General features: G+C 51.5%; 2 protein-coding genes across 2 annotated transcripts in view; one reads left to right on the top strand and one right to left on the bottom strand.

Moving 5' to 3' along the window:
* The window catches only part of LOC119570171 (terminal nucleotidyltransferase 5C-like), a gene marked incomplete at its 5' end in the record, with an annotated part of 60,776 nt that overhangs the window by 25,360 nt on the left and 11,761 nt on the right, over positions 1 to 23,655 (top strand).
* On the bottom strand, positions 6,798 to 11,667 carry LOC119572451 (probable H/ACA ribonucleoprotein complex subunit 1; the record flags this gene model as incomplete). Its single annotated transcript, XM_037919565.1, is given in 5 exon segments — positions 6,798 to 7,015; positions 7,402 to 7,486; positions 7,729 to 7,902; positions 11,291 to 11,328; positions 11,584 to 11,667. Coding segments are annotated over 5 exon segments (483 nt in total), but the record flags the coding sequence as incomplete, so codon positions are not given.

The following is a 23,655-nucleotide window of genomic DNA, read 5'->3' as shown; positions in this document are numbered from 1 at the left end:
ATTTATTTCCTTGTTTTCTTCTTTTTTTCTCTTAATCACTTTTTTTTTTCTCTTCCATACCTTCTCTTTTTTTTTTTCCTCCTTTTTACTTTCTCATTCATTCATGCAAACTGTCATTTTTCACGCCTTTATTACAGATCAAACACTAACTAGTCTGTCTTCTTCCTGTGAATCTACTTCATTTGTAAGAAAGAAGGAAAATAGGAGAAAGAGAAAAAATAGCGAAATCAGAGAAGAGGAAAAGTAGAATAATAAGAACAAGCAAAAAGCAGAAATAGCAATAGTAGGGGACCTTAAAAGAAAAGAAAAAGAAAGAAGAAAAAAAAGCGAATCTCATGACTAACAGGAGCGAAGGAACCCAAGACGAGGAAGCGCAGGAGGGCGAGAGCGGCGGCGGCGGGGCTGACCTACAATACGGGGCCGAGAGAGCCTGTGTAAACACCGGCCACGTAAATAACGAGGTCCTGCGTCTGCGCTCAAGAAGGGCACGAGGGCGGGGAGGGGAAGGGGGGAGAGGTGGTGGAAGGGGGAAGGGGCGGAAAGGGGGAAGGGGACGGATGGTGGGGAAGAGGATCCAGGTTTCGCCTTTCGGAGTTTCGGATTCGGGATTCGAAAGAGGGGAAGGGGTTATTTTATTTCTTTATAAATATATATATATTTTTTCTATTGTAATTATTATTATTTATTTATTTATTTTATTATATATATATATATATATTTTTTTTTTTTTGTGGGGGAGGGGCGTTTTATGTTGGGTTCTGCGCGGGTGGGAAAGAAAAATGGAGAGTGGGTATTCTGGTTTACGGGGAGTGCTGGTGTTGCAGCCGGAGCGACCGTGTGAAACCTGCTATTACAGTGAAGGACCTTCGGCTTGCATGGGTCAGCAGGTGCAACGTTAGAAGGGCCTTTTCTTCATTATTATTATCATTTTCTTTCCGTCTTCTTCTGTTCTTCGCCTCCTTTTCCCTCTCCACCCTTTCTCTCTCTCCTCTTCCCTCTTCTCTCTCGCTTTTCTCTCTCTTCTCCCTCTCCCTCTCCCTCTCTCTCTCCCTCTCTCTTCCTCTCCCTCTCCGATTCCCCTCGCTATGACGTCACGAAGCCCCAGCAAAGGCCGTGCGTGAGCCATATTTACGATCTATTTCTGGCGGGAATTGAAAGTTTTCGAGTAAGTCGCTTCATGGGCGCGGGAAAGGCGAAATTGCAAGCGGGACGTTGCACCCGAGATAATGCTCTGCAGTTGCAATATGCTGAATGAGTCTAGGCGGGGGGGGGGGGAAGATGAATGTTGTTGTTTTTTTGAGGGGGTGGGTGGGGGGGAGGGGGGTTAAGCATCGCAATATTCTTTAGACTCGAGATGTATTTTCGATCAAAAATCTTGGTGGTTGTTTGTGCATGTAGATATATAGGTCGATGTTATTTATAATGTTACTATATAACTGATTTTAGATTAGATTTTTTTTCTTTTCTTTTCTTCTTTTTCTCTCTTTCTTTGGAGTAGTTTGATTACTTAATTTTAATTCCTTGTCTTAAGAGATGTTGAAGATTCCGTGACACGCGCGGCCGAGAGCCTGGCTTCGTGCCCTTCCCTGCCCTTCCCTTCCCTTCCCTTCCCTTCCCTTCCCTTCCCTTCCCTTCCATCCTCTCCCCTTCAATTCCATTCCATTCCCTCCCCTTCCCTCCATCTCAGGGGCATCACGTCGAGCTTATCTCGTGACCTGAAAGCGGTGACCAAACACGCCGTATGACGTCACATCCTCCTCCCTCTTTCTCTCCCTCCTGCCCCACCCTCTCCTCCCTCCTTCCTAATACACCTCCCTCTCCTCCCTCCCTTTGTCCTGCCCTACCCTCTCCTCCCTCCCTCCCTCACTCCCCTCCCTCCCTCCCTCCCTCCCTCCCTCCCTCCCTCCCTTCTCTCCCTCCCCGGTCTTTCTAAGGCTTCTTCTGACTCTTGTATAGGAAGGCTTTTGTAAAACGTCAATGGAAAAGGATGACGAAGAATAAGTTTTTTTTTTTTTACATGTATTTGCATTTTTTTTTTCTGCTGAAGACTCCGGTGAGCTAAAAGGAAAGTTTGATGCTTGTCTCTCCTCTTTTTGTTTTTGCTTTTGTTTTTTTTTTTGTATTTTTTTATGTTTGATTTTTTTTTTCGTTTTCTGTGTTTTTTTATTCTAGGATATAAACAGCTACGAGGCGGGGGAGGGGAAGGGAGGGGTGGGCTGGGGTGGGGAGGAGAGGGGAAGGGAGGGGTGGGCTGGGGTGGAGAGGGGAGGGGGGCGGAAGAACGGCAGAACGGCAGAAAGTAGCACACCTATGGGCAAGGGTTTCACGGCGGAAAAATAAAAGGTTTTCAGAGACAGGGAGACCATAAACAACTCTTACCTGACCTACCTATCATTCCCCCCCCCCCCCCCCCCCCCGCTACTCTACCCGCTCTTACCTACCTACCTACTTACCCTTCCCCACCTACTCTTCCCCCATCCTTCCTCTCCTCTTCTCCTCTTTCCTCCTCCTCCTCCCCGTCTACCTTTCCCTATGTTATTCTATCCTCTCCTGTTCTTCCGGCCCCCCCTCCTCCTCCTTACCCTCCAGTGGAAATTTCGTGGAGGGGGAAGGGGAAGGGAGGAAGGAAGGATAGTAGGAAGAGGGGGGGAGGAAGGGGAAGGGATGAGAGTAGGAAGAGAGAGGGGGAAGGGAGGGACAGGGAGGAGAGTAGGGAGAGGGGGGGAAAGGAAGGGAAGGGAGGAGAGTAGGGAGAGAGGGGGGAAAGGAAGGGACAGGGAGGAGAGTAGGAAGAGAGAGGGGGAAGGGAAGGGAAGGGAGGAGAGTAGGGAGAGAGGGGGGAAGGGAGGGGCAGGGAGGAGAGAGTAGGTCCAATCCGAAGAAGCCAGTATCAGGGTCACTTCCTGGCTTCCTCTTATCCACACGCCCGCAACTCGAAGCTTCAACGGGCGTGGGGCTGTGTGTGTGTGTGTGTGTGTGTGTGTGTGTGTGTGTATGTATGTATGTATGTATGTATGTGTGTGTGTGTGTGTGTGTGTGTGTGTGTGTGTTGTGTATGTATGTATGTATGTATGTATGTATGTATGTATGTATATGTGTGTAATATATATATATATATATATATATATATATATATATATATATATATATATATATATATATATATAAATTTTTATGTGTGGGTGACATTTGTATGACAATGTGTATGTTTTCATCTGTGCAAATAGTTTTTTTTTTTATCTACTTCTGTATAATTTATTACTTATTCCGGGATTAGGAAGAGACGGGGAGAAAAAAAGAGGAAACAGAGAGAAAAATGAAGAGGTATGTCATTGTCATCTTGTTATGAATGGCATTTTTTTTTGTCTTAGATGTCATAAATAACCCCGCAAAAAAGTCCTTTTTATGATTTCGACATAATAAAATGGAACTGGTCGATTTTTTTCTTTTCTTTTCTTTTAGTGTTTGTGCCAAGTGAAGGGAATTATTAAACGTTCGGAGAGTGAGTATGGGAAATACCCTGTACCCCTCGCCCCCTCGCCCCCTTCCACTTACCCCTTACCTCCCCCTCCCAGTTACCACAACTCCCCTCCCCCTCGCCTACCATCTCCCCTTCCCCTTGGTAATGTGTTATCAAGCCCAGACTGAAAACGAACGCACAAAACTTGGCTGTCGGGAGTCAAACATCTCCCCTCCCCGTTGCTAGTCCCCTCCCTCCCCCTCCCTACTCTCCTCCCACCACTCCCTCCCCTCCCCTCCTCGGCCCGGGCACTGTGGCGCAACAGGTCCAGGAGGGTTGGGGGGGTGTAGGCGAGGGGGGGGGGACGACAGGGGGTCGTGACTGCGCCAGGTTGCCTGCCTCTACCCCCTTCCTCTCCCTCTTTTACCCCCCTCCCCCTCCCCTTACCCCATCAACCCCAGTGCTCGAGCTCCCTCCCCTCCCCTCCCCTCCCCTCCCCCCCACCTGAACTCCACTCCCTTTTCCCCTCTCTCGCCTCCGTGCCCTTGACATGGTTCCGGTCCAAGTACCTCCCGCGCCCAGTTGCTGTCGCTGTCGGCTTGCTTGTCCGTGCTCCCCCCCCCCCCTTCATCCATCCTTCTCCCCCCTCTCTCGCCCCATACCACCCCACCCCCAGTCCTGTGCTTGTGCCCCAACCTTCTTGCTTTAAAACCCCTCCCTCCCTACCGCGTTGGTCCCCGGTGAATGGCGTGCTGGAAGCTTTGGGAATTATTTTCGTTTCTCTCTCTATCTCTCTCTCTTTCCTTCTCTCTCTCTCTCCCTCCTCTCCCTCTTTCCCTCCCTCCCCTCCTCCCTCTGTTTCTCCCTTCCTTCCTTCCTCCCTTTCCCTTACCTCGTTCGCGTTTTAATTGGTCCTGACCGTCTTCAACCGCCCGCGAGACACGAGCCGCCCCGACCACCCAGCGTCTGCGGCCACACGCGCGCCTTGAGGGGTCCCGGCGAGGAGGGCGTCTTAGGAGAGAAGGAATTCGCGGCGTTGACATGACGTTGGCGTTGAAGTGACGTGACCTGACTTGATCTGGCCGGAAGGGGGGGGGGGTTATGGTGGTGTGCTTCTCCGATTTTCTTCGCCCTTGCGGTCTTATTTTTGTAGTTTTCCCCCCTCGCCTCACTCGTTTTCTGGTCCCCTTCTCTCTCTCTCTCTCTTTCTCGTGCCCTGCCTTTGTCTTCTTTTCGTTTTCCTTCCATTCCTTACTTACCCTTCTCTTCCCCTCCCCTCTCTTCCTTTCCCTCCTCTCCCCTCCCCTCCCTTCCCCTCCTTTCCCTCCCCCTTTCCTTCATTTCCCTCCCCTCCCCTCCCCTCCCCTCTCCTTTCCCTCCCTTTTCCCTAACATGGAGGTAGTGGGAAGTGCATGTTGTCACGGGAGGAGGGTGGGTGGGGGTGTGGGCTGCCTACATAATGCGAGTGCCTGCGTGACTCTGCATGGCGAGAGAAGTGGCAATTGGCACTATTGTTCCATTGTCTTTGCAACGTTGAATGGAATGGTTTGTGATCGAGTCTTGGCGAGAGGGAGGAGGAGAGAGAGAGAGAGAGGGAGAGGGAGAGGGAGAGGGGAGAGGGAGAGGGAGAAAGGGCGGGGAAGGTGTTCAGGTGGCGTTGTGTGGGCGGGTTGGGTTGTGCGTCATGGGTGTCGTAGAGGAAGGGGAGGGGGGGGAGGGGGTTGCTTGCGGTTACCGTTATGATACTGGTCATGCTGCTCCTTTAGTTTTTCCTCTTATCCTTTTTTGGTCTTCTCCTTCTTCGTAAGTTTTATCTTGCATCTCTCTATATCTCTCTTTTATCCGTCTACCTTTCTCCCCATCACTGGTCTCTCTCCGCTCTCCCTCTTTCCTCCACATTGACTATTTTATTCCATTCTCGTCTTTTCCTCCCGTTACTCTTTACTTCTCCTTTCTCCCTTCTCCTTTCTCCTCTTCGCCTCTCTCATCTCCGGCATCCTCGTCTTCCCCTCTTCCCCTCTTCCCCTTTCGCCGGCCTTCCCACCGGCCGGGTCGCGTGAGAGAGTGATTCGGGCGATGAAAAGTGAGAGGGAATTGAGCAGGGGGGGGAGGGGAAAGGAAGGAAGGGAGGGAGGGATGGGTAAGGGAGGAATGTGGGAGGGATGGGGAGGGGAAGGGAGGGAGGGGGGAAATGAGGGCGGAGGGAGGAAGGGGGAAGGGGGGAGAAAAAGGGGGCGGTAGGGAAGGAGGGAGGCGATGGCAGAAGAGGGCAGGAGGAGGAAGAGAAGAAGAGTCAGGGAAAAGAAGCGATGGGGGAAAGGGCAGGAGGGGAGGTGGAAGGCAGGAGGGCAGGGGGGGAGTAGGGTGTGGAAAGGAGAGGGGAAAGGCGGGGAGGGTGAGGGTGAGGGCGAGGGTGAGGGTGAGGGGGGCTGAGGGCATGCATTGTAGGACCAGTTGGTGTGAGAGACGTCGCGGTGCAGCGTGCGGTCTCGTTACTTACTTCGTTGTGTTTTTGTGTTCGTCCTTTCTCTGGGGTTTCCCTTTTGTCGGTGTTACGAGCGGCGTTGATGGCTGCCTTGGTGCTTGGTATTCCCTAGTGCTGGAAGTTCATTCTCTCTCTCTTTCTTTCTCTCTTTCTCTCTTTCTTTCTCTCTTTCTCTCTTTCTCTCCCCTCTCCCACTCCCTCCCTCCCTCCCTCTCTCCCTCTCTCTTATTTTCTCTTAATTCCCCCCTTTCTCTTCCTATCCCTCTTCCTCTCTTTCATGGAACGGCATAGATAACACAGTGTACAAGGCTGCCATATTCTTTATCTCGAGGATGCCAACCCGTGCCGTCTTGGGTGGGTCTGAATTGTGATCTGGGTTTCACTTGAGAAGGTCGCCCTCCAACGTGCACCTCGAAATATCCCCTCCCCTACCCTGGGAGGAGCCCCCACCCCACCCACTATAACACCAGAGAGATTAACCTTCACCCTTCCCCTCCCCTTCCCCTCCTCCTCCTCCTTCCTCACCCTCCTCCTCCCCCTCCTCCTTCCCTCCTCCCCCCTCTCCTCCTCCTCCTTCCCTCCTCCCCCCCCTCACCCGCCCCTTCTCTTTGCTTTTAATTTCTATTTTAGTCTTCTTGTGTCATTTTGTTTTGCTCTTTGTCTTTGTCATTTACCTGTCTCAGAATGTCTTTGTCCACATATTTATCTCTCTCTCTTTCTCCCCCTGCCCCTTCCTCCTCTCTCTCTCTCTCTCTCTCTATCTATCTATCTATCTATCTATTATCTATCTTCTCGCCCTCGCCCTCTCCTCCTCCCTCTCCCCCTTCCTCTTCCTCGCCTCCTCCCTCTCCCTCTCCCTCTCCCTCTCCCTCTTTTTCCCCACATTTCCCTTCACCCATCTTTATCCTCGCCCTTCTTCCTTCCTTTCTTTCGGCAGACAAGAACCGGTCTGAGAGAGTTGAATTGTATCAGGTTTTATCCCCTTTATCCCCCCCCATCCCCCCACCCTTCCCCGTTCCTCCCTCCCCTCCTTCCCCATCCTCCTACATCCTTCTCCCGCCCCCCCCTCTCTCTCTCCCCGCCCCCCCCCCCTCCCTCCCTCCACACCGCCTAATCGGACCCACTTTTGAACTTTTAAACTTTCGTGAGTCTTCGTTCGCCTTTCTTGTTCTCTCTTCTCTTTTTTTGTTTCTTTTTTATTGTTTTCATGTTAGAAATACTCCTCCCGCTCCCTCTCCCTCTCCCTCTCCCTCTCTCTCTCTCTCTCTCTCCTCTCTCTCTCTCTCTCTCTCTCTCTCTCTTTCTTTCTCCCTCTCCCTCTCCTTTTTCCTCTTCGCCTCTCTCATCTCTCTCTCTCTTTCCTCCTATCCTCCCCTACTCCGTCCTTCCCTCTCTCCTTCCTTCCTCCTCCTACTCTCTCACCTCCTCCTCTCCTCCTCCTCCCCCCTACTCCTACTCCTCCTCCTCCTCCTCCTCCTCCTCCTCCTCCTCCTCCTCCTCCTCCTCCTCCTCCGCCAAGAAGCGAAGGAAGGGAAGCTCCTCTCGAAAGACAAGAGGTTGGAGGTCGAGGAATGAAGACTCAATGAGGTTGTAAGGTGGTGGGGTTAAGGGGGGGAGGGGAGGAAGGAGGGGTGGGTGGGGGTGGATTGGGAAAGGAGAAGGGGAAAGGCTTTGGGGCGGGGGGGGGGGGGGAGAAGACCGAATAGATATGGAATATAATTGTGTGCGTGTGCGCGTGTGGGTTCTTATGCGTGTGTGTCCGTGTCCGTGTTCGTGTCCGTGCCCTGTGTACACGGGAAGAAACAAATGCGAGTGAGCTGTTAGCAGTTCTTTCACGAGTGACTCCCTTGTCTTGTTTTCCTTTGTCGGTGTGTTAGAGCGCAGGGTTTGCAACACGGGCTGAATGTTGCTCCTACTTTTGCCCTCCGAACAGGAGCGTGCAAATCCTATTATGTCGCTGTACAAAGGCAACGAGGAAATGGAGCCAATTTAGACGGCGGCGGGTGAATGGCGGAAGGAAAAGGGGGGGGGGGGATGGGGTAGGGGGGGTTATTGGGACTGGGGGAGCGGGTAGAGGGTAGTTGGGGGGGGTATCTGGGTCTGGGGTAGGGGTGGGGGGGCACGTAAGAGGGGGTTTTGGAGCATCTTAAAGAGTCTCTCTTCCCGTCAGGCGCCCTCTCTCCCTCCCTTCCTTCCTTCCTTCCGTCTTTTCTCCTCTCTCCCCCTCCCTCCCTTCTTTCCTTCCTTCCTTCCGTCTTTTCTCCTCTCTCCCTTCCTTCCTTCCGTCTTTTCTCCTCTCTCTCTCCCTTCCTTCCGTCTTTTCTCCTCTCTCTCTCCCTTCCTTCCGTCTTTTCTCCTCTCTCTCTCTCCCTTCCTTCCTTCCGTCTTTTTTTCTCTCTCCTCCAGTTTTCTCGTTTCTTCTTTCCTTCTATGTTGGCGTTGGGGAAGAGGTGGAGGAGAAAAGCATGAAAGAGGAGAAAGGGGAGGAGGAGGAGATGGCGTAGGAGCAGAAAAAGTGGGAGAGGCAAGAAAGATGAGAAAGAGAATGAAGGAGAGGAGAGAAAGGAGAACCAAGCAGAACCGGAGAAGGAGGAGGAGGAGGAGGAATAATGATTAGTGAGAGGGTGAGGAGAAAGGAAAAAAAAAATCTCATGGTACCATTCACGGGTTACCTCGTTCTCACGCTCGCATTTCACTGTCGCTCTCGATTGACGCCGGACTTCGTGGCCCTGCAACACCTGTCTTGTTGCTGCTGTTGCTGCTGTTGCTTCATCTCGACAATGATGCAGTTTTTTAATCTATTTTATTTGTTATTATTATTGTTGTTGTTATTATTATTACTACTATTTTATTATTATTATTATTATTATTATTATTATTTTATTATTATTATTATTATTTGCTGGTATCGTTATTATATTTTCTCCTTTCAAGTTTCGTTTGGATTATATTGTTTATTCCTTTATATTGTGATTAAATATTGTTCTTACCCGTATTATTATTCAGTAACATCGGTCATCTTTTCGTCGTGTATGAATGAATGAATAAACACATAAATTGTGTGTGTGTATATGCATGTATACAGTATATTTCTCTCACACCCACACTATTAACGGGATATTGGCGTGACAAAGAATTAGATAAATTATCGTTGTTGAGAATTATCGTTGTTCGAGACAGGATGCAGCTATCTGAATCTCGGGCGTCTGGCCATGAGCGGGCGAAAGTGCTTGGCTTGCGACGGACAGGTGTTAGATGAAAAAGGAATGGAGGAAAAGTGGAGGAGGAGGAGAAAGAGGCACAGGGGAATGGGATATGAAGAGGAGGAGGAGAAAGAGGCACAGAAGAATGGGGTAGGAAGAGGAGGAGGAGAAAGAGGCACAGAAGAATGGAGTAGAAAGAAGAGGAGGAGGAGGAGGAGGAAGATGAGAAATAAGAAAGGGGTTGGAAGCGTTTGGAGTCGATGGAGGAGGGGAGGGGTTAGGGTAGAAGGAAGGGGGGAGGGGGAGGAAGGTGTAGCCTGTTTCTGGTGCATGAGTGTGACGCGGGTTAGTGGCTGGTGGTGTTGCCAGTAAGATTCTAACGTCTTCTAGAAGCAGGGCATGTTGCGCCCTCCCCCCCTCTTGTTCTTCACTTCTTCATCACTTTTTTCCCCTCATAAGACTTTCCTTTCGATATTTCACCCGCTGGCTCCTGCATGACCGTTTTTGTTATTCTGTCTTATCTACCCGCTACGTCACGTTGCGTCATGCACTCCTCGTCCACCTGTTTGGGCTCGCCATGCGTCCTCGGCTCACCTGGCCTCCGGATCCCTTGTTGCGCCGCGGCTCATGCGTCTGGGCACTTGTTACACGCCATTTGCCCGCCTCGTGACGCGCCCCACCCCCACGCCATTTGCCCGCCTCGTGACGCGCCCCACCCCCACGCACGCACGCACGCACGCACGCACGCACGCACGCACGCACGCACGCACGCACACACACACACGTACACACACACACGTACACACACACACACGTACACACACACACGTACACACACGTACACACACACGCACATACACACGTACACACACACACACACACCACACACACACACACACACACACACACACACACACACACACACACACACACACACACACACACACACAGTACTACGTGTTGCGTCCAAGCCTTCCATTTGTGCCCCGTCGTCTCGCGTGGCTTGTCCGTCTTGCGTAAGTGTCTGACTTGCATTTCTTGGGGCTGTGGGGTTGTTTTGGCTTCTTTTTTGGCGTCGCTCGTTTTTTGTTGTTGTTGTTGTTGTTGTTGTTGTTGTTGTATCTCTTTCTAGTTCGTGCGTTCGTGTTTTTCGCTGTTGATGCGACGACGGCGCGGTCATGAGCTCTCCCACTTTTGAGGGGCGACGTAGGTGCGAAACGGTTCTCTCCGCTTCTTCTCCTTTGTATCATCCTCCCTTCTCCTCCTCCTCCTCCCTTCTCATCCTCCTCCTCCCTTCTCATCCTCCTCCTCCCTTCTCCTCCCCCCTTCTCCCCTCCTCCTCCTCCTCCTCCTCCCCCCTTCTCCCCTCCTCCCACCTTCTCCCCTCCTTCCCCCTTCTCCCCTCCTCCTCCTCCTCCGCTTCGAATGACCTTTTGTTGCGGATATGGTACCATCGTTTTGTTTCTCTCTCTCTGTCTGCCTCCCCCCATCTCTCTCTCTCTCTCTCTCTCTCTCTCTCTCTCTCTCTCTCTCTCTCTCTCTCTCTCTCTCTCTCTCTCTCTCTCTCTCTCTCTCATTTACGCCCTCGCACTTTCCCTCTCCCTCAATTACGCCCTCGCACTCCCCCTTTCCATCTTCATCCCTCCTTGCTCTCTCTTTCTCACTCACTTTGTCATTGATTTTCATGATTCAGTTGTGGTTGAGGGAACGAGGTTTCTGCGTCTTAGTGCATCATCCGGCCCCTTCACTCACTCTCCTCCCTCTCCCCTTCTCCCTTCTTCTCTTCTCCTTTTCTGCCTCTCCTCCCCTTCTTCTCCTTTCTCCCTTTCTCCTCTTTTCCCTTCTCCACCTCTTCTCCACTGTCTTCTCTTCCTGTCTCCTCTTTTCTCCCTCCCTTCTCCATCTTCCCTTCTCCTTCCCTGTATCACGCCACCTCTCCTCCAACCCCGTTCTCCTCCCCCTTCCCCTCCCCCTCCCCCTCCCCCTCCCCTCCCCTCCCCCCTCCCCCCGAAGCTCCTTGCAAGATTGTCGTGAGCGTTGCACGTTAGCATAATTTCCAGGTTAGCAAGGCGTGCTGTTCCTCCCCCTTACCCATCGGTCTCCTCCCTCCCTCCCTCCCTCCCTCATCCCTTCCAGGCCTACTACTCCCTCATCTTCCCCCCTCCCCCCCGTCCCCCTCCCTCGTTCTACCCCCCTCCCCTCCGAGTTGCACGGAGGTCCAGTTTCGAGCAGGTGAAACGGGTCCCGCCCCCTCTCCCCCCTCTCCCCTCCCCCCTCCCCCTGCCCGTTATCCCCCGGAATGTGTCGGCGGCGAAATCGTTGTTCCGGCGACTTGTCCCAAGGGCCGAGCGCGTTCCTGGCGGCGGCTCCGGCTTGCGCCCTTCTCGCCCCCTGCTGCTCCTGCTGCTCCTCCTCCTTGCTGTTGCTTCTCTTGCTCCTCCTCCTCCTCCTCCTCCTCCTCCTCCTCCTCCTCCTCCTCCTCCTCCTCCTCCTCCTCCTCCTCCTCCTCCTCCTCCCCCCCCCCTTTTACCGTCTTCCCTTATCCTCTCCTTTCTCCTTTCACTTTTTTTTTCTTTTCTTCTCACCTCTCTCTTATGTCTTTCTTCCACTATTTCTTTCTGTTCCTATCTTTTCCATTCCCTCTCTTTTTTCCCCCCTTTTTTCCCCTTCCCTCCCCCTCCCCTTCTCTTCCTTCCCTCCCCCTCCCCTTCTCTTCCTTCCCTCCCCCTCCCCTTCTCTTCCTTTCTCTCTCCCTCTTCTCGCATCTGCCTTCCCCCTCCCGTCCTCTCCTCTCCGGCAGAGGCGGCGCCGACGATGTCCTTTGTGCCTTCCCTGCCTCCGCCCTTTCGCTTCGCAGGCCCGGGAGGCGCTGCAGAAGGGGGAGGGGGAGGGGGAGGGGAAAGGCGATGGTGTAGGGGAAGAGGGGTGGTGGAGGGAGGGAGGGAGGGAGCAGTAGCGGGGTTAAACGTGACCTCGGAGGTGTGGCGGGGGGTGAGTGTGGGGGAGGGGTGGGGGGTGGAGAGCGGTGGACTGGCCGACCTTGGAGTAACTGGTCTGGTAAGGAAAAGTGGCTCCTTCTCTCCCTCCTCCTCCTCCTCCTCCTCTTCTTCTTCTTCTTTTTATTCTTGTTCCTCCTCCTCCCCTCCTCCTTCTCCTCCTTTTTCTCCTCCTCCTTCTTTTTCTTCTCCTCCCCCCCCCCTTCCTTTATCTCTTCACAGTCTAATTTCTTCTTATCTCTTCTGTCTTCTCCCCCATCTTCTCTTTTGCCCTCTTTCTACCTGTATCTCTCTACTTCTCCATCTGAAGTTTGTCCTCCGTCCGTTTATCACAGCTTCATTTGCTCTCTCTCTCTCTCTCTCTCTCTCTCTCTCTCTCTCTCTCTCTCTCTCTCTCTCTCTCTCTCTCTCTCTCTCTCTCTCTCCTTCCCTTTCACTTGCTCTCTGCCCTCGTGCGCATTTCCCCCACCTCTTTCTTGATCTTTCCTTTCTCCTCATTATCGCTCTCTTCTATCAATTTCTTGTTGCTCTACTTCCTTAGTTTTGGAAGTTCCCTTGTCTGCTTCCTCCTTTTCCTTCGTACAATCTCATTTCCTCCTCTCTTTTCTCACCTCAACATTCTCTCTCTCTCTCTCTCTCTCTCTCTCTCTCTCTCTCTCTCTCTCTCTCTCTCTCTCTCTCTCTCTCTCTCTCTCTCTTCTTCCCCCCTCTTCCTCGTCCTCCCTTTCACTCCTCCTTCCCTCTCTCTCCCGCCCATTTCCCTTCTCCGCCTCATGCAACCGGGACCTCAAGTGTCCGACTCGCTTAAGTCTCGCAGAGAAGCAGCTTAACCCCTTGTCCTGCTGCCCCCCCTCCCCCTCCCCGAATCCCTGACCCTTTAAATCCTCACTTCCACTCCCTCTTACTCGTGCTTCTGCTTCTTTGCTTCATAATCCTACTCCTACCCATAATTTTACTCCTACTAATAACCACCTACCATTCCTCTTCCTAATCCCACTCCTCCAACTCCCACGCCCACTCCCACTCCGGTCTCCCAACGAAAGCCCCATTCCTCTGCAACTCCATCCTGCCCCTCCCCCTCCCCCTTTTGCATAACTCGTACCCACTGACATTTACTACAAAAGCAACGAGCGCGAAATAAAAAAAAAAATAAAAGAAATAGAAAAAAAAAGTTCTGGCGCCCCATGCTTGTCTTTCCTTGTTTCTTTGTTCCTTGTCTTTGTGGTCTACTCTCCCCCCCCCCTCGAGTTCCCTCCCCTATCTTTTCCCTTTTCTTTGTATCTATTATTTTTCCATTTTGTATTTATTTTTCGCCATATTCCTTGTTAGCCTTCTCTCTTTTTATTATTGTTTCGTATTTCAATCCTTGTCCCCTCGCGTCTCCCATGTCCCCTCTCCTCCTTCCTTCCCCTCATACTCTCGCCTCTCTTTTATTCCTCCTCCTTATTCCTCCTCCTCCTCCTCGTCCTTATTCCTCCTCCTCCTCCTCCTTATTCCTCCTCCTCCTCCTCCTTATTCCTCCTCCTCCTCTTCCTTATTCCTCCTCCTCCTTCCTTCCCCTCATCCTCTCGCCTCTCTTTTATTCCTCCTCCTCCTCCCCCTTCCTTCCCCTCACCCTGTCCCCTCCCCCAGGCCCCGGGCGAACATGCAAGATTAAATCGATCTTTTAGCGAGTGAAAAGCTCATCTCGCTTCTGTAATGATGCTGGCTCGTTTAAATGCCATTGGGATGAGATGAGGCAGATTTTTAGAAATTCTGTGTGATTTGTTATTTTCACGAAGGGGGGGGGGTGGTAGATTTTTATTTATTGATACACACACACACACACACACACACACACACACACACACACACACACACACACACACACACACACACACAGATAGATAGATAGATAGATAGATAGATATTAGTTTATTTATTATTATTAGATGAAGCATTTTTTCCTAACAAAAAGGGGGGGGTAAAGTTCTTCAGATGGTTTTATTTTTATCTTATTGTCTTAAACTTTTTTTTTTTTTTTTTTTTTTTTTTTTTTTTTTTTTTCAATGAGAGAAAAAAAAAATCGTGACTTTATGGAATCGGATTTCACCTTGGTCCCATAATCGAAAGAGTAAAAGAAAAGCATAAGAAGAAAAAGAATAAGAAAGGAAAAAGGACGAGGAAAAGAAAAAGAAAAGAAAAAAGGAGAAGGGGGAAAAAGTGAAAAATAAAGCCACTTTTCTGTACGTTAACGGGAATCTTTTTCTGGGTTGGTCTTTTTGCCCCCCCCCCCCCCTTTTTTTTTCCCCTCTTCGTGTTCATGTCTCGTTTTCGTTCCGTTTCTCCATCTCTTCTGCCTCTCCTTCCTCTCTCCTTTTCCTCTAATCCTTCTTCCTACTTCATTGCATCCTCTCCCTCCCTTCCTCCTCCTCCTCCTCCTCCTCCTCCTCCTCCTCCTCCTCCTCCTCCTCCTCCTCCGTCTCCCTTCATCCCATGTAGAAAGATGAGCGAGAGAGAGAGAGAGAGAGAGAGAGAGAGAGAGAGAGAGAGAGAGAGAGAGAGAGAGAGAGAGAGAGAAAGAAAGAAAGAGAGACTGAGACAGACAGACAGACAGACAGACAGACAGACAGACAGAATGAGTGAGAGAGAAAGAGAGCAAGAAGAGAGTTGGAAGACGCCGCTCCCCCTTGGGCGCCCTCCGCCCTCCGCCCACCGCAGCCTCCCTGGTGCCCTCCAAGCGACCTCTGAGGGGGGTGGGGGTGTTGTAGGGTCACCTCTAGGGCCTGCTTCTAGGGCACCAGGACCACTTTTCTTCCTCCCCCTCCCCCCATCTTCGTCTTCGTCCCTTTTCTAATTCGCCTTTCTCTCCTCTTCGTCTCTCCCTTTTCTTCTACCCCCTCCCCTTCTTCGCCTTTTTCCCTTTTCTTCTTTTCTCCCTTCTTTTCCCCCTATTTCTTCTCTGCCCTGTCTTATCTTCTCCTCCATTTCCAGTCTTCCCTCTACCTCTCTCCCACCTCCCTCATATTTTTCCCTCCTTCATTATCCTTCACCCCTAATTTCCCGTATCTTTATCCTGCCTACCCATTACCCCTTCTTCCCCATGTCTCTCCTCCCTATTCCCCTTCTTCCCCTTCTCGCCTTTGCCCCTCCTCTCCATCCCCTCCTTCCCCTTCCCCTCTTCCCCATTGCCCTTCCTTCCCCATCCTCCTCCCCCATTGTCCCTCCTTCCCCATCGCCCCTCCTTCCCCATCCTCCTCCCCATTGCCCTTCCTTCCCCATCCCCCTCTCGTGGACGGCGACACGTGAGGGGGGAGGGGGAGGGGATGGGAGGAGGAGGGAGGAGAGGAGGGGGGAGGAGGGGAAGTAGAGTCTGGAAGGCGGTGTTGCGTGTTCTGCAATCACGGTTGGGTGTTGCTGGTGTTGCTTAATGGCTGGTCTGGCCGCTACTTGCCGAGTTGTCCAGGATTATGTAAGAACACGATGCCCCTAATCATGCCAGGCACTCCCCCCCCCCAACCCTCTGATGCCCCTCGTGCTCTTCCCTCCCCCTTCCTCCCTCCTCCCCCTCCTCCCTTGCTCTGAAAAAAAATATATATATATATCGCGAATTTTTTTCCCTCAGCAAAGTACTTATCTTTTTTTTTTTTTATCTCTACACCGTTATATTATATATCCTCATTATCTATTCTTTTTATTTTCTTCCTTTTCATTCTTTCTCGCACCGTAAAACTGTACATTTTCTGCTAGTTTTCTTTGTTTTTTTTTCTTCCGTTCTTCCTCTCCTGCGTCGCTGTTGCCTGTGACGAAAGCGTTATCCTTGTGGGTCAGTCACCCCGGAGGAGATAGTGAAGTTGGGGGGGTAAGGTGGGACTGGGGGTGGGGGGGAGGGGGGCGGAGTGCCAAGAGGGGCGAGTGGGGGGTTCAGAGGAAGGAGAAGGTGAGAGGGTGAGAGGGGAGATGAGATAAGAGTTTAAGGGGGTCGGGTGGAAAGGAAAAAAAAGGGGGTGGGTGGGATAGGATGAGGCAGAATGTATACTTTGTGCAGTTAGCTATTCTTAAGGTTAAAGAGGCGAGGAGGAGTGAATTTTAAAGGGAGGACAAGTAAGGTAGGTAGGTAGGGCAGCAGGGGTGTAGGGGAGTAGGTGAGTTAGGCTGGGGGGGGGGGAGGGGTGGCGAATCGGCCTGTTCTGTAGCTCGGAGAACAGGTAAGTTACCCTTGACACCGCCGAGCATTGGCCGCGTTTTCACTTTCCAGCTGAAACTGTGGACTTGTGTGTGTGTGTGCGCGTGTGTTCGTGTGTGTGTGTGTTCATGTGCGTGTGTCTGTCTGCCCGCGTCTGTCTGTCTCTGTCTGCCCGCTTGATCTTCGGGACGACGCGACGCAATACCTCTTTGGCTTTGCACTGCGCCCGGGGGGGAGGGGGAGGGGGATGGATGAGTGGGGAAGGGCGAAGAAGGGGGGAGGGGAGGGGAGGGCAGGGGAGGAGAAGGGGTTTGCATGCGGGAGATGAAAGTGTGATGCAACGTTGATCGAGATAGGGATGTTTGGGCGGGAAGAGTTTGGGAAGAGAGAAAAGAGAGAAGAGATGAGGAAGACGGGAATAAAATAGAATAGGAGGGGAGAGAGACAGCGAGAGATAGGGTTATGAGGGAAGGAAGAGGAGGAGAGAGAACGGGGAAAGAGAGAGAGAGAGAGAGAGAGAGAGAGAGAGAGAGAGAGAGAGAGAGAGAGAGGAGAGAGAGAGAGAAAATGGTTTATTCGCCCCCCTTGTTCCATGACAAACTCCCAAAGGTCGTCAGGTACGGTGTCTCCCTCCGCCTCGCTCGCCGCGTCGGGAATAAGCTCTCGTGGTGTACGGTTCTCTTCAGTAAGGGGGACCGCGTAACCTTTGCTAAAGCGGCGGCGGCGGCGGCGGCGGCAGCGGGGGGATTGTTTTGGTTTGGTGGGAGGTTTTACTCGTGAGCTCGATTTTTTTTTTTCTTTTTTTTTTTTTTTTTTTTTTGGGGGGGGGAGAGGGGAGGGGTTATCTTTTTCGTTCGTGCGCTATATCTATCTGTTTTTTTTCTCTCTCTCTCTCTCTCTCTCTCTCGCTTCGTTTCTCTTTCTGCCTTATCCTCTCCCACATTCCCCTCCCTCTCCCTCATCCCATTCCCTCTCCCACTCCCACTCCCACTCCCACTCCCACTCCCACTCCCACTCCCACTCCCTCATCCCTCTCCCATCCCTCATCCCTCTCCCACTCCCTCATCCCTCTCCTTCTCCCTCTCCCCTTTTTTTCTTCCCGCGGGACACGTGGGCTTGACCTGTTACTCGGGCCCATTCGGGTCTGATTTACATGGCACCGAGGGCCACCGAGGGCCACTGAGAAGGACTGCGTTGTTTGTGGCATGTCGGTGCCACGAAATCCACGCGACCTTTTAGGAGGGCAGTGAGTCGACCTTGTCTCTACCAGTTTCTCAATACACTTTGCTGGATATTTTTTCTGCGTCTCGTATTATTATTTTTATTATTGTTGTTGTTGTAAGTGTTTGTTGTTGTTTTTTCTCACAGGGTTGTTCTTTCTGACTTTTATCTCGTTTTTTTTATGATTTCGTGTTTTATTATATATATTTTTTTCTATTTGTTGACCCATCACTAAGCTTCGTCGGTTAATGTTAATACCTCTTAGTACTCCTCCTCCTCCTCCTCCTCCCGTTTAATCCCCAGTTATCCACGATTGCTCACCTCTCACAATACCCCCCCCCTCTCCCCCGAGTAGCCTAACATGTCCTCCCTTCCCTCCCTCCCCCGCTCTCCCTCTTCTCTTCCTTACCCCTAACCTCCCCCCCTCTCCCTCCCTCATCCCCCTTCCATCCTCCCACATCCCCCTCCCTCTCTCCTCCCCCTCTCTCCTCTCTCCTCCCCCTCTCTCCTCCCTCCTCCCCCTCACTCCTCCCTCCTCCCTCCTCCCCACCCCCGCCCCCTCCCCATCAGTGGCATGAGTAGAGTAGGTGTATCAGACACGTGGCCAGCAGACTCAAGGCTGGGCTGGAAAGTGTCGGCCACAGATTACTAACCTCGCGTCCAGAGATATCTATCAGAGCCTCAGATTACCACATCTCCACCGCAGGTCCCCCTCTCCCTCCCTCCATCCCTTCTCTCTTCCCCTCCCTTCCCCCTCCTCCCTCCCTTCCCCTTCCTCCCTCCCTTCCCCCTCCTCCCTCCCTTCCCCCTCCCTCCTTTCCTTCCCCTCCCTTCTCCATCCCCTTCCCCTACTTTCCGCCCATTGCTAACGTACCTTGAGGACGACTGAAGACCGTGTTGCGCGCATACGTAGGTGTTTGTGTTCGTGTGTGTGTGTGTGTGGGGGGGGGGGTTGTAGGTAAATGCGCGCGCGCACACACACACACACACACACACACACACACACACACACACACACACACACACACACACACACACACACACACACCACACACACGCATGCACACGCACACACACACGCATGCACACGCACATGAACGCACGCACGCCATTCTCTTTTCCTTTCTGAACCGCAGCCCGACTTTAAGTCATGCGAGGAGAGAGAGAAGATTAAAGACAGACACAGACAGAAAGAGGAGAGAAAATACACGAGAGAGAGAGAGAGAGAGAGAGAGAGAGAGAGAGAGAGAGAGAGAGAGAGAGAGAGAGAGAGAGAAAGAGAAAGAGGGGGGGGGGGGGCAAATCCACCCGCGCGTGCTGTTGTCCATCCCTCGGACTGCCTGCTTTGCCTGCCTCGTCTGCGCTAAGGAAGGAAGGACTCTCCCTCTCTCCCTCTCTCTCCTCCCTCTCTCCTCCCTCTCTCCCTCTCCTCTCTCCTCTCTCTCCTCCCTCTCCCTCTCTCCCTCTCCCTCTCACAGAAAGCAATCCCGCACTCGCCACCGCGGCCCGAAAGAATCTCGGGAATCTCAAGTTAGATTGGTTTTGCAATCCCTCGCGGACCCCCCCCCCCCGCCCTCTCCCCTCCCCCCCCATCGTCTTGCATGCCCGTGACGCCCATTTGCACCTTTTGTTCCGATCTAGAGTGAGGGGGGAGGGGGGAGGGGAGGGAGAGGATAGGAGGGGAGGAAAGGGGGATGGGGGGGAAAGGGGGGGGGGGCAGTTAATCGTCTGCTCGGTTTGTGTCGCGTCTTTTGTGCTGTCTTTTATTATTATTACTATTATTATTATTGTCTTTTGTCTTTTTCTTTTTTTTCCATCTTTATCCTCATTCTTTTCTTTGTTTTGTTTTCTTTTATATCCTCTTTTTTTGCATGGCGACCACCACGTCTTTCTAATAATTCGTTGTTTATTTTCATTTTTATTATTGTTATTATCTACCTAATTTATTCCATGGTAAAAAATAAATAAATAAAGATAAATAAATAAAGTAGATAAGCACAAGGGGACGATAACCCAGTAGGAGGGAAAAAAAATAATTATGAAAGAAGCAGACAAAGAGGACGTAAGAATAATGAATCAAAGAAGAGGGGAAGAGAAGGAGACGAAAAGGAGAGGAAGGGAGGGATAGGAGGAAGGAAGAGGAGGGAGGGTTAGGAGGAGGAAGGAATAGGAGGAAAGTAGGAAGCGGAGGGAAGTAGGAAGAGGAGAGGGGGAGAGGGAGAGAGGGGTGGGAGGGGGGCAGGGCAGAAGGCATAGAGAGGGGGGGGGTAAGTAGTCTGTTCTCATAAATTTTCTTCCCATATGGCTTAAAACCCTCTTGTGAAGGAGTGACGGTGTGAAGACGCTTGTGTATTATGAAAGACTTTATTTATCCCAATAGGCCTACGTAAGATACCCCCCCCCCTGACAAACCACAGTCCTGCGCATTGAAAAGGGGAGATGGTTTATTTTCCATGCTATTTTCGTTTTATTGTTATTATTATTTAGTTATTTTTTATATTTTATGGCCTTGCTCTCTCTCGGATCCTTCTGAAGAAAAATAAAAATTACGAGATTATATTTTACTTGCGTTTCATCATGGGATACAAATTTGAATCTTTTAATCACTATCATTATCATATAGTATGGTAGAGATGCCGGTTGTCCATTGTCCTAAAGTTTCTATCTGTCTACCTATCTATCTATCTATCTATCTGTCTGTCTTTCCCTTTCTCCCTCTCCGTCTCTTCCTCTCTTCCTTTCCCTCTTCTTCCCTCGCTTTAATCTTTCCCCTCTCTCTTCTTCCCTTCTTACCCAAGCTGTTTAAAAAAAACTGTTATGCATTCTAGTCAGTTGCCGCTATTGACCGAGGAGAGAGAGGGAGAGGGAGAAGGAGAGGGAAAAGATAGGAATCTATTGGTTTAAATGCCAGAAACTTATCATGCTGTGGACTGCAAACTGCTTCTTCAAGATTTGATTTTTTTTTTCTCACTCGTCTGTTTCTCCCTTCTCATCTCCTCTCTTCCCTCAATATCTCTGATCTCTGCTTTTCTCTCTTCTCCTGCCTCCTTCCTCTCCTTTTCACAACTCTTCTCGTCTCCTCTTTAAGCCTCTCGTCTTTCTTCTTCAAGCTTCTCGTCTTCCTTCTTCTCCTTCCCACTTCTCCGTTCTTCTTCTTCTCCTCCTTTCCTCGACCTTCCTCTTTTCCCTTCTCCCTTCTCCTTTCGCAACCAGGAATCCGGTATTCTCAAATCCGAGTTTCGGCTCGGCGAGGGAACGCGAAATCCGCAAAAGTCTGGATTGTTTATTAATCTGTATATACACTACTGCCTCCCCTCCCCTCCCCTCCCTCGTCTCCCCTCCTTACCCCCTTTCGCCCGTTGTTGTTTTCCTTTCCTTCTTCTTTTATTCTTCTTTTCTTCGTCTTCGTCTTCTGTTTTTTTTTTTCTTTCTTTCTTTTACCTCTAATACTACTAGTGGTCTTTTATTACGTCTTTTACTACTACTACTCCTTTCTCCTCGCACCTCCCTCCTCCTCCCTCCCCCTTCCTTCCTTCCCTCCTCCTCCCTCCCCCCTTCCTTCCTTCCCTCCTCCTCCCTCCCCCCTTCCTTCCTTCCCTCCTCCTCCCTCCCCCCTTCCTTCCTTCCCTCCTCCTCCCTCCCCCCTTCCTTCCTCCCTTCCCTCCACGCCAAGCAAAGCCAAAGGAGCAGGCAAACGCGCTGCGTCTTGCGATCACAGGTGAGAGTCGCAGCGGAAGACCTTCGCGGAGGCGAGGAAGGGCAAGACGCCCTCCTCGGTTGAAGACGTCTGGCGGGAACTACGGGGGAAGGACAGCGACTATTTTGTGTGTTTTACATTTTCCTTTTTTTCTTTCTTTGGGTTTCTTCTTTGATTTTTTTTCCCTTTTGTCTTTTCTTCTTCTTTGGTCTCCTTTCTCTCTCTCTCTCTCTCTCTCTCTCTCTCTCTCTCTCTCTCTCTCTCTCTCTCTCTCTCTCTCTCTCTCTCCTTCCCTCCCTCCCCTTTTCCCTCCATACCCTTCCCTCCCTCCCACCATCTCTTCCACCTAGTCAGCAAATTGATTGATCGCTATAAGAAACAAAAGATGTCCACCGCGGTAAAGATGCTATTTGCACGTGAGGGAGAGGGAGAGAGAGAGAGGGAGAGAGAGAGAGAGAGAGGGAGGGAGGGAGGGGGGGGGAGAAAGGGAGAGATATTGCCTTCTGTTTATTTGGCTGGCCTGTTTGACAGAGGCTCTGGGAAAGGGTATTTGGCGTTGGTATAATCCACCGGGGGCGGGGGGGGGGTATTTTGGAATGATTTCTCTGCGGATGTTTTTGATTTGTGAGGGGTGGGGGTAGGGGAGCAGTTGGATGGGTTTTTTGAGCAGGAGGTATTGTTAGTGTTATCTGTTAGGATTGTTGTTGCTGTTATCATCATCACCACCACCCACCATCATCACCACCATCAACACCATCACCACCACCACCACCATTACCTCCATCACCATCACCGTCACCATTACTATCACGGCTACTTGTACTGCTTTTACTACTACTTCGGGCTGCGAGAGAAATATCTTCGAGTGGGGCACAATACACGTGCATAAACCCCCCTCCCCCCCTGCTCTCGCACTTGAGGAAATGCCACTCCCACCGCCTCTACCCTCCTCTGCCCCCCCTATCCCCTCCCCCCCTCGAACTCCCTAATAATAGAAAGATCCAATAACATCTATACATAGTTGGTAACACTGGCCGACTATATTTAGCGTGCCACATATCAAGTCCCAAGCCGAGAGACACACCCGGCTTGCGCGAGTGCCTGTCTGCCACGGGTGGACGGCACCAGACGGACTTGCTCATGTATTGCTTGGCACTTTGGCACATTTTCCATTCGGTGTCTGGCTGAGTTTCACACCCTTCCTCTCTCTCTCTCTCTCTCTCTCTCTCTCTCTCTCTCTCTCTCTCTCTCTCTCTCTCTCTCGTCTCCTCTCTCTTCCTCTCTCGCCCTTTTGTTTTCTTGAGTGTGATAGAAGAGGAGGAGGAGGAGGAGGAGGAGGAGGGGAGGGAGGGGAGGGAGGGAGGGAGGAGCATCCGTAACAGATAGCGATGGGGAGAAGGGGCGGGGGGACACACTACACCCAAATAAGTCGACAAACATTGAGAAAACATGCATAATCGGAGCCTGAGTCACTCTCCAGACTCTCCTCTTTCTATCTCTCTTTGAAATCACTCTCTCTTTCTTTTCTTTTCTTTTTTCTTTTTTTTTCTCCCGTTATATCTCTTCTTCATGTTTCGCTTAGTTATTGGTGTTTTCTTCTTCCGCTTCTCCAGGTATTGTCACTCTACCCTTCTTCCACCTTTTTTCACTTTTCTTCGACCCCTCCACCTTCCTTCCACCCTCCTCTCTACCCTTCCTCCCCTCTTCAACCCTTCCTCCCCTCTACCCTTCCTCCCCTCTTCTACCCTTCCTCCCCTCCACCCTTCCTCTCCAGCTCCACTACCCTTCCACCCTTCCAGCGCTCCTCCTTCCCTCTCCCTTCCACCCTCCCTCCCTCCCTCTCCTTTCCACCCCTCCTCCTTCCCTCTCCCCCCCCCCCCTCTCCCCCCCTCTCCCTTCCACCGTCTCTCCCCCAAGTTCGTCTGTTTGTCCCGCTAATCGCCGCCTGCCGCTCCGGCCTGACCTGAATCCTCGATCGCGGCATAATTAAGGATGCAAATATTTTTTGCGGGGGGTTTGCACAGGACGTGAGAGCGGGGGTGAAGGGGGTAGGGGGAGGGGGCACGATTTCTATGTTTGTAATTATCCTCGTTTTGAAAGTGCCGAAAAAAGGGGGGGGGGATAGTAGGGAGTAGAGAGGGGAATAAAGAAAAAGAGAGAGAGGGACAGGGAAGTCAGAAAGAGAGAGAGAGAGAGAGAGAGAGAGAGAGAGAGAGAGAAAATAAATAAGAGAGAAAGAGAGAGTGGTGAGAAAGTGGTGTGTGCGAGGCAGTGTGATGATAACGGTGGTGCTGCGCGAAGTGGCTTTGGGAACCGCGACCTGTTTGCCTTGAGTCGTAGCCATGTTCCTCCGTAAACCTGTAGCGTGAGTGGGGGGGGGGGGGGCCTGGTCGGGTCGTCGCGGCGCTGGCGGTGGTGCGCGCTGCGG

This window comes from Penaeus monodon, chromosome 4 (assembly GCF_015228065.2).
Source record: "Penaeus monodon isolate SGIC_2016 chromosome 4, NSTDA_Pmon_1, whole genome shotgun sequence".
NCBI lineage: Eukaryota > Metazoa > Arthropoda > Malacostraca > Decapoda > Penaeidae > Penaeus > Penaeus monodon.
Note: the sequence above shows the minus strand (reverse complement) of the source record. Positions and strands in the feature narration are given on the sequence as shown.